The 15,344-nt window shown below is 39.2% G+C and overlaps 1 protein-coding gene across 1 annotated transcript in view; it reads right to left on the bottom strand.

The window, feature by feature from the left end:
• Nucleotides 1-15,344, bottom strand: part of BIVM (basic, immunoglobulin-like variable motif containing) — a 30,873-nt gene that overhangs the window by 2,740 nt on the left and 12,789 nt on the right. Inside the window, exons 3-7 of the mRNA XM_081815514.1 lie at nt 15,213-15,339; nt 6,638-6,733; nt 5,907-6,011; nt 5,593-5,687; nt 603-772 (exon numbers count right to left, since the gene is read on the bottom strand). Of these exons, the coding sequence (XP_081671640.1) occupies nt 603-772; nt 5,593-5,687; nt 5,907-6,011; nt 6,638-6,733; nt 15,213-15,339 (593 nt within the window). The remainder of the gene's footprint in view (nt 1-602; nt 773-5,592; nt 5,688-5,906; nt 6,012-6,637; nt 6,734-15,212; nt 15,340-15,344) is intronic.

Raw genomic sequence — 15,344 nt, 5'->3', positions numbered from 1 at the left:
AAATAATCTTTAAAAAAAATGAAATTACCCTCAAAAGTTAATATCATATGAACAAGATGACAGTGGTCAATATGATATATAATATGATCATGGTAATGATGAGTATCTTGTTTTACAGACTGATATCATAAGCTAGCATCACCGTAAACTAAAATACAGACCTGGCTAGGATAAAAATCTAGAACCAACATAATTAATATTATTTTCCTTTAATTTGAAGAAATAAAGTATAAGATGTCTCTTTCCTAGAACAAAACATATATACATTCTTAGGAAATGTGTCATGGGGCTAACAGGCAGAAATAATTAAATATTAGTAAAAAGTACATTAAGGAATCACCAGGGTTACCAAAGATGCTCCTTACTTGTCAATGCTGATTAAAAACAAACAAACAAACAAACAAAAAAAACAGACCAAAGACCTTAAAACCCCAAAACTGTATAAAACATTCAGTATTAAAGCAGGAATAATTAATATACCAAATGAAAGTCAAGCCACTAATCTGAATGATACAGTTTACGGAAAACTCTATATATATCCATAACTGGTACTGATATGGAAAACAAAGGCAAAAGAAATGTAGCTTAAACTAAAATCTTACAGCTTGCAGCCCATTGATAGACACCTGAAACATGCAGAGCGTGACCTTCCTCAAGGAACCCGTGGCCGCCTTAGTGCCTTCAAGTTTAAAAGGAACCTTATCTTGGCAGCATCTGGCCCTCACGGTCCTGAAAGCCTTGCTTCCAGATTCCTTGGAGATTGGCGCTATCCCTAACCCCCATTAATTAAAAAGTATACAATCAGTCACTCCTCACAATCCCAATATAGCTCTCTCTGCCCACAGGTCCCGTCTCACGAATAGGGAAGGCGTGAAGGTCTAGGCAGGAGAGACAGGAGGCCCCTGACTAGGCTCCGGAACTATTCCTGGCAGGAGACGCTGAGACAGAGAAGAACAAGAGGTAAGGGAACAAACCAAGGTTGCAGAAGAATCTCAAGGCCACAAGCTTTCCAGTCAGTTCTCAATAGAAGACTGCCAGTGAAAGCCCATGGTGACAACCCATTCAGGACCCCTCTCACTCTGGAGAGTTTTTTTCTTTCCTTTCTGCTCTCACCTTCACTTAATAAACTTTCACTTGACTTCACCCTTTTGTGTCACAAGATTCATTCTTCGACTCCGTGAGACAAGAACCCTGCGATCCTGCAACAGTACCACTAATTAAATTGTGCTTGGTTTAGTTCCTATATGCATATCTACAAATAAATCTGTTTTAAAGAGATAGACGTTGATCGTAATACATAAGTTTAATCACAGAAAGATTCATAGCATTCACAGTATATTGTTGTCTAAAGAATTCTGAGTTTAGGATTGTTCCATTCAACAGAACATAAATGTGAAAATAAACACAAATACATAAACATAAAGTTTTTAAACTGATCCGTCAGTTTTTCTTCCTGGGGATACAGAGACCCTAAATAGCCCTGTCAATGACATAACAAACATACTGGATAAAATATTAAAAAGATCTGTTAAAATACATAACTGAAGAATTTCCAGAGACTAAAAAATAAATAAAAGTAGAGGTCCTATGAAGGCCTTTGTCCTGAGGGTTTCTGCTAAACCCCATAAAAGGTAAAGTTCTACTCTGATGGCTGCAGGAGGTCTGCAGGAAATAAGGCTGGGGGGGGGGGCGGGTGGGCAGAATGGAGCAGGAAGGAAACCAAAATATGCCTGTCACCCAAAATATGCCTCTCTGACATAAAAATTATTTTGAGCTGAAGGCAATTAAGAAGCCGCAAATGCAGGAAAAGCTCTCTCAACCCTCCCCCTCCCTACCTAAAGGCAGGATGTAAATTCTCCTTTTACCGGAGACAGACTCTTAGCCCAGAGATGGCACCAGAGGAATCTGTAAACAAACCTTACTCCATTAGTTCCCTCCCACATAAGTAACCTTCCCTGGGATGCCCTGGGCTCCCCAAATAGCCTCCTCTTGTCCCGTCACTTCTCTACAAATGTATTGTTCTTTGTTGCAGATGCTAAGTAAGCCATTCTAAGCCACCAGGCTGAGTTACTTTTCACTGAGGTTTCTCCCACATGAAGTGCGCCGTACGTGTTAATAAACTTGCTCATCTGTCTTTTTGCTACATGTCCCAGCTGAAAACCTAAGATGGGTAGAGGTAAAGTTTTGCCTTCCCTTGCAAGAGGACAAGAGGAGAGAACCCATGCAAAGCTAGAACAACAGAGGCAGTAAAGAGGGGAACCAGAAATAAAGTGACCACATGGAACAGAGACCAGAGAAATGTGCCGGTCTAAAGTTTGGATTGATGGTGCAGCCAAGATTCCCTCCAAGAATTCAAAATCATAAACCAGTTCAGAATGATGCTATCTGTATCATCAAAAAAAATCTTCAATTAGAGAGTTTAAATAAAAATTGTCCCAGTTCTCCAGGAAATGGGCAAAACTAAATGCAAATCTTCTCTCAAGATTCTTAAATTCAAACCAAGCCCCAAACCCTGCCACAAAAGTAAATCCAAATAAACAGATTACAGTTTTGAAAAATTAAACACAAAAAGAAACACAACATCTCAAGTGAAATCCAAAAGAAACAAGAGAAAGTAGAATCAGACAAATTTTAGATATTAGATCAAATACAGGGAAAAAAAGGTTTATTGTATTTGAAAAAAAATAATAAAGGGGGCTTGAAATTCTAAGAAACAAGAGACTTTAAAAAATAAAATGGGGAGGGGCGCCTGGGTGGCTCAGTCATTAAGCGTCTGGATGGCCCATGTCATGATCCCAGGGTCCTGGGATCGAGCCCCGCACTGGGCTTCCTGCTCAGCGGGCAGCCTGCTTCTCCCTCCCCCACTCCCCCTGCTTGTGTTCCCTCTCTCTGTCTCTCTCTCTCTGTCAAATAAATAAATTAAATCTTTTTAAAAAAGATAAAAAAATAATAATAAAATAAAATAGGGAAGGTGAAATGTGTGAAGGTGGTTAAAGGCACAAACTTCCAGTTATAAAATAAGCCAGATATGGGGATATAATGTACAACATGGAGACTATGGCTAATAATGCTGTATTTTATAGTTGAAAGTTGTAAAGTAAGTAAAGCTTGACAGTCCTCATCACAAGAAAAAAAATCTGTAACTACATGTGGTGACAGATGTGAGCTACACCCATTGTGGTGATCATTTTGCAATGTATACAACAGCAAATCATTATTATGTTACATATCTGAAACTAATGTTATGTTATATGCCAACCATACCTCAAGTTTAAAAAAAAATTTTAAGATTTGAAAAAGAACTAGGTATTTTTGGAATGAAAAACATGACTGAATTTTTTTTTTAAACTGAAATTCAGTGGACAATTTTCTTTAAAAAAAAAAAAAGCAAACTAAACACAGTAGAAGAGAAAATTAACAACCTGGAAAGTATATCCTTTGTTAGTTTTTTTTTTTTTTTAAAGATTTTATTTATTTATTTGAGAGAGAGAGTGAGATAGAGAGAACATGAGAGGGGGTAGGGTCAAAGGGAGAAGCAGACTCCCTGCTGAACAGGGAGCCTGATGCGGGACTCGATCCCGGGACTCCAGGATCATGACCTGAGCCGAAGGCAGTCGCTTAACCAACTGAGCCACCCAGGCGCCCCCTTTGTTAGTTTTTAACTGTCTGACCAATTCCTGAGGAAGTGTGTTGAGTCTCACCAGGAACAGAAAAGAAAAAAAAAAAAACAACACACACCGTTCATTTAAAGCTGTTTTTTTCCACAGGGACAGGCTCTCTGCAAATGCACAGAATTCAGGGAGTAAGAATAAAAGCTAACATTTACTGAGTCCTTACTCTGTGTCAGACAAGGGGCGAGGCATATAACAAATATGTCTCTTTTTATCTTCACAGTGACCCTATGGGATTGGTACAAATACGGAAAGACAAAGGTCTACACTGGACTCAGTAAGTGGTCCTAAATGCCTTGTTCAAGGTCACAGAACCAGCATGTATAGAAACCAACACCTGTCAACTCCCAAGTGTGCCTGACTCATAACCACCTTAATATTCCTGCTACAGGTCAACAGGCTATATCCTACTCTCTGTTCAGTCCTTCACCTTGGTAAACCATGTACCCTCTTTAACCAGACTGGTTAAGTTCCTCAGAGCCCTCTTCTCTACTAGGCCTCCACCTCAGGCTTCTGTGTCCATCCTTGGTTAGTCCAGTTTTAGCAAGAATCCTGCTAAGCCAGTTTAAGGAGACTCTGTCACCCTTAATACATGATCAGTTTCCTCATGTCCCACTCTTGATGTCTAAGCCTGTAGCCTGCCATTGGCCTGCCTACCATAAGAATCCTCTCAGACCAGGGGCGCCTGGGTGGCTCAGTCGTTAAGCGTCTGCCTTCGGCTCAGGTCATGATCCCAGGGTCCTGGGATCGAGCCCCGCATCGGGCTCCCTGCTCTGCGGGAAGCCTGCTTCTCCCTCTCCCACTCCCCCTGCTTGTGTTCCCTCTCTCGCTGTGTCTCTCTCTGTCAAATAAATAAATAAAATCTTAAAAAAAAAAAAAAAAAAGAATCCTCTCAGACCAGTTAGCAAGGATCGCCCTAACTCCCCTTCATGCCCCCTTATAGTAACCTCCCATCCACTCACTTTGCTAATTGGCTATAAATCCCAGTAGTCTTTGTTGTACTCAGGGTTGAATCCCATCTCTGCTCCCATTATAATAATCCACTACAACAGTCTTGAATAAAGCCTCCATTACCATTTTAACAAGTGTCAAATAATTTTTTTCCTTAACTATATTATAATTTTCTAATCAGTAAAGTCAAAGGCTATGATGAAATGTGAAAGATAGAAATTGTCAAATATAACAAGCATATAACTAAAACAGTCCTGAAGATCAATTCCATTACTCTCTGTTACAGCCAAGACTATTCTGTAATAGAACTCTGTCACTTTCAAAGACCATTGTCCTGTTGTTAGATGTTACTATGCAGACCTACCATCAGATATTCTAAAATCCTGGCATTCCTTTTTAGGAAGAGGAACTGCAAATTCCATGTTGCTTCCTGAAAGAGTTTTACCAGCACACACACACACACACACCATAGGCCCAAACAATACAAGCAAGGCATTAAAGTAGTGTTTAGGACATACTTTAAAATTCTAAAAGTTCTACATGCAAAGATGAGAAGAGCTAAAAATATTCACCCATGTTATGAGAAGTACCTTACAGATTTCTATTAAGATTTCCCCCTTGGGGCGCCTGGGTGGCTCAGTTGGTTAGGCGACTGCCTTCAGCTCAGGTCATGATCCTGGAGTCCTGGGATCGAGTCCCGCATCGGGCTCCCTGCTCGGCAGGGAGTCTGCTTCTCCCTCTGACCCTCCTCCCTCTCATGCTCTCTGTCTCTCATTCTCTCTCTCTCAAATAAATAAATAAAATCTTAAAAAAAAAAAAAAAAAAAAAAAGATTTCCCCCTTGGATAAAGACATATAAAAATAATAGACTGTGTTTAAGATTTGCATAATGTCCCATGAACCAAATCAGCCAATCTTTGAGACAGATCCTAAGGCGTGTGTGTGTAAAAATCTTCTATATGCTTACTTACCAGTTTCTCCAGCTGTTTTGTTCTTCCCATGAGGCTTATATAGAACATATGAGCATCCTTTTACGTGGAAGTGGTCATTAATTTGTCGAAACCATCTGAAAATGACAAGAAAGTCTGCTCATAGCAACAATTCCATAGCACAGATGGCACTATTCCCATTCCAGCAAAATTCGGGCAGCACCCAAGTTTGGTGTATCTACCAAAGGCTGGGGCCCAGCAGCTGGAAACATGGTTTTACTATCAACACACATCTACAGCACTGTTATTTCGCAGAACTAGAAATAAAGTATTGTCTGTAAGCGAGGACTTCATACCTCATAAGTGTTGTATTTCCAGTGAAAGGACCGAACCTAATATCTTCAAATGGGGGTTGAAAGCCCAAAATACGTAAAGCTTCTTCTTGGGTAATAGGTGGAAGACTACAAAAGAAACATTACCTTTCATTTTACCATTCCAATCATATGCAAATATAACCTGCCTCAATGTTCATATGTCTGTCTGATTTGCAAACAATTTTAGTAATACAGTTGACCCTTGAACAACATGGGTTTAAACCACACAGGTCCACTTATACACAGATAATTTTTTTTTATAAATACAATGCAGTACTTTAAATGCATTCTCTTCCTTATGACACTCTTAACATTTTTTCTCTAGCTTACTTTATTGTAAGAATACAGTATATAATACATACAACACACAAGGTATGTATTTATCTACTGTTTATGTTATTGGTAAGGCTTGTGGTCAACAGTAGGCCATGAGTCATTAAGTTTTTGGGGAGTCAAAAGTTATATGTGGATTTGAGACTGCCCTAACCCCTGTGTTTTTCAAGGGTCAACTATATTCTTAATAGTTATTTTGTCACAAATAATGCATGCTTATTATTTTTAGCTAAAGGCTTATAACAAAATGCAGCAATTTTTTTCTTGATGTATGAAAAACTTATTCTTAAAACTTCAATTACAGAAAAAGTGTATTGCTTTTTACTAAAAAACTTCTGAATTTGGAATTTAGGGATACCAATAAATTAATAAATACTTACTTTCCAGCTCCCATTGTGCTATATAAAAAATTCCAACACGAAATTAATGAGGAGATACCACAAGAAGTCTTATATTGTGGTCGGCTTATGCAGTACCTAAGAAAACAAAAGACTGTTTTCTTCACTTGAATGAATACAAAATGTGGATACAGAAATATAATATTCATGGCAACTAAATGTGTTAGCATAATGAAAACTTTACTCATATAAGCCAATGTAAAATCTTTACTCAAAATATTTTTATATTTATTAAGTATATTGTAAATGCATAACAACAATAAACCATCCAGTTTAATAAAGTTAGCTAAGTTTAACTAACCACAGATGTTATCTAAACCAATGGAAAAGAAATAATAATATATAAATGTAGGCACCAACTACTAAAATTTCAGTGTAAGCTCCTAATTGAGCTGCATACATGATTATTTGCAACTTCAAAAATACTGGAGAAACGAAACAAAGCACTGTCCCCATGTATCAGTTTTTCAGATTCTTCAACTCAGACTAAAAAACAATTTATCACTGACTATGTCCAACTAAAAACCCTTGGGTGAGAAGCAATGGTTCCATTGTCCCAGAGAATTTTAAAGTGTAACACAAAATCCTTCCATGGCACAATTTCACTGCACTGAGTAATCAAGACAATTTTCCAAATTGTCACGTGTCAAGAGAAGTGACTGCAGCTAATGTGAAGAGAGGAGAAAAGAAGCAGACTATTCAATCAGAAAAAAAGAAATAGTATTGGCTTTCAAATGACCTTTTCCCAACTGCTTTTTTTTTTTTTTAGATTTTATTTTTTTTAAGGAATCTCTACACCAAATGCGGGGCTCAAACTCACAACCCCAAGATGAAGAGTCACACACTCTATGGACTAAGCCAGCCAGGTGCACCTCCCAACTGCTTTCTAATGAAGGTGCTCACAGTGGCCAAAACAAAAAGGAGAAATAAGACTTAGCACTAAACACAGTTTTAGTCTTACCTTAAAATTAATTACAAAAAGAGAAATTACAGGTACATGTATGTATATTCGTGTATGTCCATATAATATGCATAATGGTGCCTCTACAAATCAACAGGCTGAACTAGAACCTTTAAGACTAAGATACAAAAGATGCTTATGGTCGCTTAACTATATGGTTATTATGTAGCCACATAATACACGAATTGTTATGGACTGAACTACACCTCCCTAAAAAGAGTTGAAGTCCTAACCACAGGTGCCTATGAATACAACCTTACTTGGAAACAGGGTCTTTGCAGATGGAATTGCGTTAAGAGGAGGTCACACTGGAGTAGGGGTGGGCCCTTAATCCAAGATGACCAGTGTCCTTATAAAAAGAGAAGAAGGACACACAGAGAGGAGAATGCCTGCCGGACGAAGACCCAGACACATGGTGGGGGGAAACACAGATGGAGGCAGAAGCGTCAAAGCAGCAAGCCTAGGAATGCCAAGGGCTGCCAACAAAGCACTGGGAGTTAGAATGAAGCAAAAAATTCTATCCCACGGCTTTCAAAGGGAATGTGGCCTTGCCAACACCTTGACTTCAGACTTCCAACCTCCAGAACTATGAGACGGTTTCTGTTGTTTTAAGCCACCCGGTTTATGGCACTTTGTTATGGTAGCCCTAGGAAACTCACACACTAATCATCCTCCAGGAAAGACTACAAACTGGTTTACATCCACAAAAGAAAAAACCAATGAACACATTAAGAATGATTTTGTTTATATCTATTTGCAAGGCTGTTTAAAAACGAACTCCTACCCACAGAAATGATCCTGGCCTGAGAGTGTTGGCATTATAGAGCTCTCATTTCAAACTCAGAAGCTAACTTCCCTAAGCTCAGGTATTCATAGCTCCACCAACATTCTGTTCTGCGACTAAATTTCCTATAAATGGACTTAGCGGTCAACATGACTTGTTTCCTACTGCTTTCCGTTCCTTTCTTTACCCCCAATATCTTGGGTGGTTTACATTCCTTGTTGAATGGCTAAGAGCTCATGGGTTTTGTTGGCACTGAATTCTCACATGATTTGGAGTCTGTTGCTTCCACACTTGAATGACAATGTGAATGTGACATCTGGGTGACTTTTTCTCTCCTGAGAAACATGACTCCCCTGTAGCCTGGCAGCCAGTGCTGCCATGGTGAAGACCAAGACCAAAGGGATAATTTCCCTTTGTATAACTGTTTTTGCACCTGGGTGCCCAGGACTCCTTATGCTTGAATTTCAGTAACTCCGCTAGAACATGCCTTGGTGCTCATCAATCTGTACTGACTTTCCTTTCCTGGGACACAATTTACCCTTTCAAATCTGCAGACTCTAGCCTTTCCTCATTTGGGGAATATTCCTTCCAGCTGTGTCTTCAAATTATTTTTTTTTTTCTATTTGCTCTCATCTCTTCCTCAAGAATACCAGTTAGTACTATTTGGAGCCTCTGTCTGTTATCCGTATTTATCTGTTCTTTTTTTTTTTTTTTTGAGATTTTATTTTTAAATAAACTCAAACTCAAAACCTCAGGATCAAGGGTCACACACTCCACCAACTGAGCCAGCCAGGAGCCCCAATATTTATCTGTTCTTTCATCATTTTTATGTCTTTGTTATTTTCCATGTGAGTTTTGTGCGATTGCCTCACACTGGCTCACCATTGACTTGATTATGTTTTTCATTGGGTTGGGTTTTTTTTTTCCTTGCTTCAAATGTGGTTTTCACCTCTACAATGACTTTTTTTTTTTCTCCACTTCTTTCCAAGGGCCTGTCAGTTATTTCCTTCTGTTGTCACACAATCTCTTCTTTGACTTCATTTTGAGAAATGTGTAAATTACAACTTTTTTGATAAGTAGGGCTTATTCTGAATTTTAACTTTACTTCCTAGACTAACTCTCCCAAAGATGTATATACCTCCTGCAGTTGTCCCTGTTTTTGCTTATTTGCAACTTTTATATACATGTATCAAGTTGCTTCCTCTATGATTTTACTCATCCTTGAATAGAGCCGATTATCACTGAAGAGTTGTCTGCTATCTTCGACTCTCCACTGTCAAATCTGCCCCCCATTTTTGTTTGTTTTTTTTATAATTTTGGTAGAAACACAACATAAAATTTACCATCTTAACCATTTTTAAGGGTACAGTTGAGTAATGTTAGCTATATTCATATTGTTGTGAAAGAGATCTCTAGAACTTTTTCATCTTGCAAGACTGAAACTCTACACCCACTGGACAACACCCTTTTCCCCCTCCCCTCAGCCTCTGACAACCACCACTCTACTTTCTGTTTTTATGAGTTTGACTACTTTACACATCATATAAATGGAATCTACAGTATTTATCTTTTCGTCACTGGCAACCACCATTCTATGTTCTGTCTCTATGATTTTGACCACTCTTAAGTATCAAGTGAATCACATATTATTGGTCTTTTTGTGTCGGCTTATTTCATCAAGCATATGTCCTTCCTCAAAGTTCATCTATGTTGTAGCATGCGTCAGAATTCCTTCTATTTTAAGGCAGAATAATATTCCATTCTAGGTACATAGCACATTTTCTTTATTCCTTTATCAATGAACACTTGGGCTGCTTCCCCCTCTCAGCTATTGTGAATAATGCTGCAATGAACGTAGTATGCAAATATCTCTTCACGATCCTGCTTTCAATTCTTTTGGATATATACCCAGAATTGGGATTACTGGACCATATGGTGCCTATAGCTCAGGCAGCTATAACAAATTGCAATGGACCTGGTAGCTTCGACAACAAACATTTATTTCTCACAGTTCTGGAGGCTGAGAAGTCCAAGATTGAGATGCCAGCAAATCCAATGTCTGGTGAGAAGCTGCCTCCTGTTTAGCATATGACCACCCTCTCCTTATATCCTCACATCATGGAGCAGAGACAGAGAGGAGGAAGCAAGCTCCCTCTTTCTGTCTCTTCTTATAAGGCACTAATCCCATTCATGGGGGCTCCACCCTCATGACCTAATTACCTCCCAAAGGCCCCACCTCCTAATTCCATCACCTTGGGGGGGTTAGGATTTCAATATATGAATTGAGGGGAGACACAAACATTCGGCCCATAACATACATACTATTTTTTTTTTTAAAGATTTTATTTATTTATTTGACAGAGACAGAGACAGTGAGAGCAGGAACACAAGCAGGGGGAGTGGGAGAGGGAGAAGCAGGCTTCCCGCTGAGCCGGGAGCCCGATGTGGGACTCGATCCCAGGACCCTGGGATCATGACCTGAGCCGAAGGCAGTCGCTTAACCAACTGAGCCACCCAGGCGCCCACATACATACTATTTTTAATTTTTTGAGAAACTGCCATACTTTTCCATAGGTGCTGTACCATTTTATAATTTTATATTCCTACCAACAGTGCATAAAAGTTCCAATTTCTCCACATCCTTGCCAATAATTATTATTTTCTGCATTTTTGATAGTGGCCATCCTAATGGGTGTGAGGTAATATCACACTGCAATTTTGATTTGCATTTCTCTGATGATTAATGATGTTGAACATCTTTTTGTATGCTTGTTGGCCATTTGCATATTCTTCGGAGAAATGTCAATTCAAGTCCTTTGCCCATTTTTTAATCAGGTTCTTTGATATTTTTTGTTGTTGCTGAATTGTAGGAGTTTTTACAGATTCTGGATATTAACCCCTTATCAGATATATGATCTGCAAATATTTTCTCCCATTCTGGAGGATGCCTTTTCATTGTGTTGATTGTTTCCTTTGATGCACAGAAGTTTTAAGGCTTGGCATAATTCCATTTGTCTATTTTTACTTTTATTACCTGTGTTTTGGGTGTTATATCTCAGATGTCGTTGTCAAATCCAATGTCATGAAATTTCTCCCTATGTTCTCTTCTAGGAGCTTTATAGTTTTAGATCTTTATATTTATGTCTTTAATCTATTTTGAGTTCATTTTTGTGTATGGTGAAAAGTAAGGGTCAAGTTCATGCTTTTGCAGGAGGATAGCCACTTTTCCCAGCACCATTTGCTGAAGACACTGTCCTTCCTCTGTTCTGTGGTCTTGGCACCCATACTGAAGATTGTTTGCCTATTTACATGAGTGTTTATTTCTGGGCTTTCTATTCTGACCGCTTTGTCTACAAATCTGTCTTAATGCCAGGACCACACTGTTTTGATTATGCGGCTCTGTAATGTTTTGAAATCAGGAAATGTGAGGCCTGTGTTTCACTCTTGCCATCACCAACTTTCCCAGCAATTCACTAGAGGCACTGTCCTTGGCTGGAAATGAAGGGGTAAGATAATCGAGTGGCAATCAGATCAGCGGGAGGTCTCCTTCCACAGCCCCTACCTGCATTTCTGTAGCGCTGAACTGGATCTCCACCAAGAACTCCAATGTTTCTCCACTGATGCAGCTGCTCCACACCCCTGGATCTAACCAGAGGGTCACCAGATGGTTTTAGGACTGCCACACGAACATTAGGGAAACCTGCGCTGTTTGAGGCCCACCATAGTCTGTGTAGCCCTTAGTGTCCTCTCTCTGTTGGTCCAGAGTGCACAGGATTTGATAAACTTGAATGAAAACCTATGGCTTGGGGATGTTGCTATTTCTTTGTTTCAGGGAAGATAGAGTTTTTCCCTTTTTTTTTTTTTTTAAACTTTGCTATTGTTTCCATGGGTTTGAGGTGTAGGTGCCAAGGGCAGGTCACCCCAAGATGGACAGCTTTGGCACGAACATTATTTTGAGTTAAAAGCAACCCAAACCCAGCAGATTCAGAAAAAGCTCTCTACCCGCCCCCCCCACCAACTGCCTGCTTTTTAAGAGGAAGAGAGCTATTGACAGAGACTCCCCTTTACCTAAGAAACTGATCTGCATAATAGGGCAAACTTTGTTTTTCAAAACATCTCCTTTCACCTTCCTGCTAATGGCCTTCCTCCCCTTTGTATCCTCAGACTCCTACCCCTCTCCTTAGCTCACTAAGCTTCATGTTACCACATTGTCTTTGGAATTTCCATGTCTGTGTGGATTCCCTATACATACATTATTAAATTTGATTTTCTCCTGTTAATCTGTCTCATGTCAATTTGATTCTAAGTCCAGCTAGAAGAACCTTGAAGGGCAGAGGAAGGTCTACCTCTCCAACAGAGAGAAGGAATGAAGTAAAAAGACTTATTCTATCATATTTAAATCTCTCCCTTCCATCTTGAACACTTCTTCACAAAGCCTTAGGATCAATCCTAGGCACCCTTAAGATTTTCCCTATTTCTTCATCCATCCAAACTTGTTTTACTGGTCTTGCTCGTGACTGGCCTACAACTTTAATTGACTTTCTACTATTTCCTATGGGTGTTTCCACTGCAACCCTAATCTTGTAATATTCTCAGTGGGAAATGAGCTTGTCATCCTGGTAATTTTTCCCCTCAGGTTATTTCTCCCATCTATCCTCTTCATCCAAGCCTTTATGGCTTTACATGTTGTACTATTAAAACACAATTATCCAAATTTGTTTTTAAAACATATCTTAAACCTAAGGGATTAGAAGCAAAAATGGGCAAAGCCTTTCTCCAAAGAAACTAACATTACTGTTTTGGATTATAGTGTCTTTCTCCAACACACTCTACATACTTATTACTACCAGTTTATCTTTGTAAAATGCTCTTTTGTTAAGAAATCATCAATGGGGTGCCTGGGTGGCTCAGTCGTTAAGCATCTGCCTTCAGCTCAGGTCACGATCCCAGGGTCCTGGGATGGAGTCCCACATCGGGCTTCCTGCTCAGCAGGAAGCCTGCTTCTCCCTCTCCCATTCCCCCTGCTTGTGTTTCCTCTCTGGCCGTTTCTCTCTCTGTCAAATAAATAAATAAAATCTTTAAAAAAAAAAAAAAAGAAAGAAAGAAAAAAGAAATCATCAGTGGTTTCTCTCTACATCATAAGAAAAAAACTAAATCCTTAGCCTGGTGTCCAAGATATAGATCATGACAGGTGTTACAAAGAAAGAATATGAACTTTGGAGTCTGGCTCTCTTCAGTTTCAATACAAGATCTACTTATTCACCATGTGATGTTGGGCAAGTTTCTAGGCTTCTCTGAGCTTCACTCCAAACAAGCTTGTCTAATCTTCATTACCAACAAGCAAGACACTTTCCTACCATTCATTCAAAGACCTTTGGACCCTCCATCCCCTCAGATTTCCTCTCTTAAGACCTAGCTCTTCAGTGAAGCCTCTCTTACGACCAAGCTCCTCATTACCTCCTCTACTAATGGTAGTTTATTCATACTCATCATCTGACAGATTGCCTGAGATATTTTATATTTTTTCTGCTTAGTTCCCATTTCTCACCTACATTTTAAACCTTGAGAAAACAAGGGCCATGTTTTGTGCATCTCTATTCTCAACCCACAGTAAAGAGTCTAATATTTATTAAATAACTGATGATATCTAGCATTTTTAAACCTCATACAAGTAATTTTTAAAACCACAAATCATAGACTAGTAATATTTAAAAGCTATCGTTAATTAAACATTTTTTTTCTTTAGAATAGGAGCTGTATTCTAAGGTAACCAAATAGCCCCAGCTGATGAGTGAAAGTTCTTATTATTAGAAGAATATCAGGGCGCCTGGGTGGCTCAGTTGGTTGGGCGACTGCCTTCGGCTCAGGTCATGATCCTGGAGTCCCGGGATCGAGTCCCGCATCGGGCTCCCTGCTCGGTAGGGAGTCTGCTTCTCCCTCTGACCCTCCCCCCTCTCATGCTCTCTCTATCTCATTGTCTCTCTCAAATAAATAAATAAAAAAATCTTTAAAAAAAAAAAAAAGAAGAATATCAGCTAATAAAAGGAGAAGAAATGATAGAAATTTGAAATATCACCATTTTGCAACAAGGATTCAGGCAACAATTGTCAATGGGGTTTGGCTAAAACCATTAGGTGAAAAGTTGATGGGGACAAGATATTATCAGCCTGATGCCGCTGCCACCTGACTGATTACATGATGGCTGCAGAGGGGAACAAAGAACCTTGGTAATGTGGGCTAGGCTGTCACCACTGAAACCCAGCGATCACTCTCAGAATCTAATCCTGGGTGACCAGATACTATGTACCTCCTGATGTGATGCAATACGGAGGACACAGGATCACACTTAGGCAGTGTTCTTGCCTAAAATGTTCAACCAGAATCCAAACCAAGTCTTTATGTCTAATTTCCAGCTTTCAGGAAATACTGAGGTTACAGAAATAATTTAGACAACCATCAAGGGAAAAAAATTAGACAAATCCAGAAGGTAGCACACTCTACAAGATATCTGGCCAAGTCTCTTTAAGAAGTCAATCTCCTAGAATTAAAAACAAAACGAAACAAAAACCGTGAGAGAAGTGAGGTAGAGACTGTTCTAGATTAGGAGGGACATATAGGCCACAACAAGCAAACACAAGGTATGGCTCATGGTTGGGTCCCACTATGAGCAACCAAGCGTGAAGTTACTTCAGAAAAATCCGGGAAATCTAACTTTAGCCTGGGAATCAGATACTATGGAAATATTGTTAATTTTATTAAGTATGACAGTGGTATTGTGTGGTTAAGGAAAAAAGTCAATTTTTAGAGATTACCATCTTCTGAGATCTAATACTTTCCGCTGCTTAATATCTTCAAGAGGAGAATACTGAGGCCACTCCCTTTGATGTCTTCCTTTTTTATCTGAAGTTTTTTTCTTGGAAATTTGTTTCTTTACGTTGCCTAGA

This window comes from Leptonychotes weddellii, chromosome 3 (assembly GCF_054177405.1).
Source record: "Leptonychotes weddellii isolate Sample4059 chromosome 3, ASM5417740v2, whole genome shotgun sequence".
Classification (NCBI taxonomy): Eukaryota; Metazoa; Chordata; class Mammalia; order Carnivora; family Phocidae; genus Leptonychotes; species Leptonychotes weddellii.
This window is presented reverse-complemented; position numbering and strand designations above follow the sequence as displayed.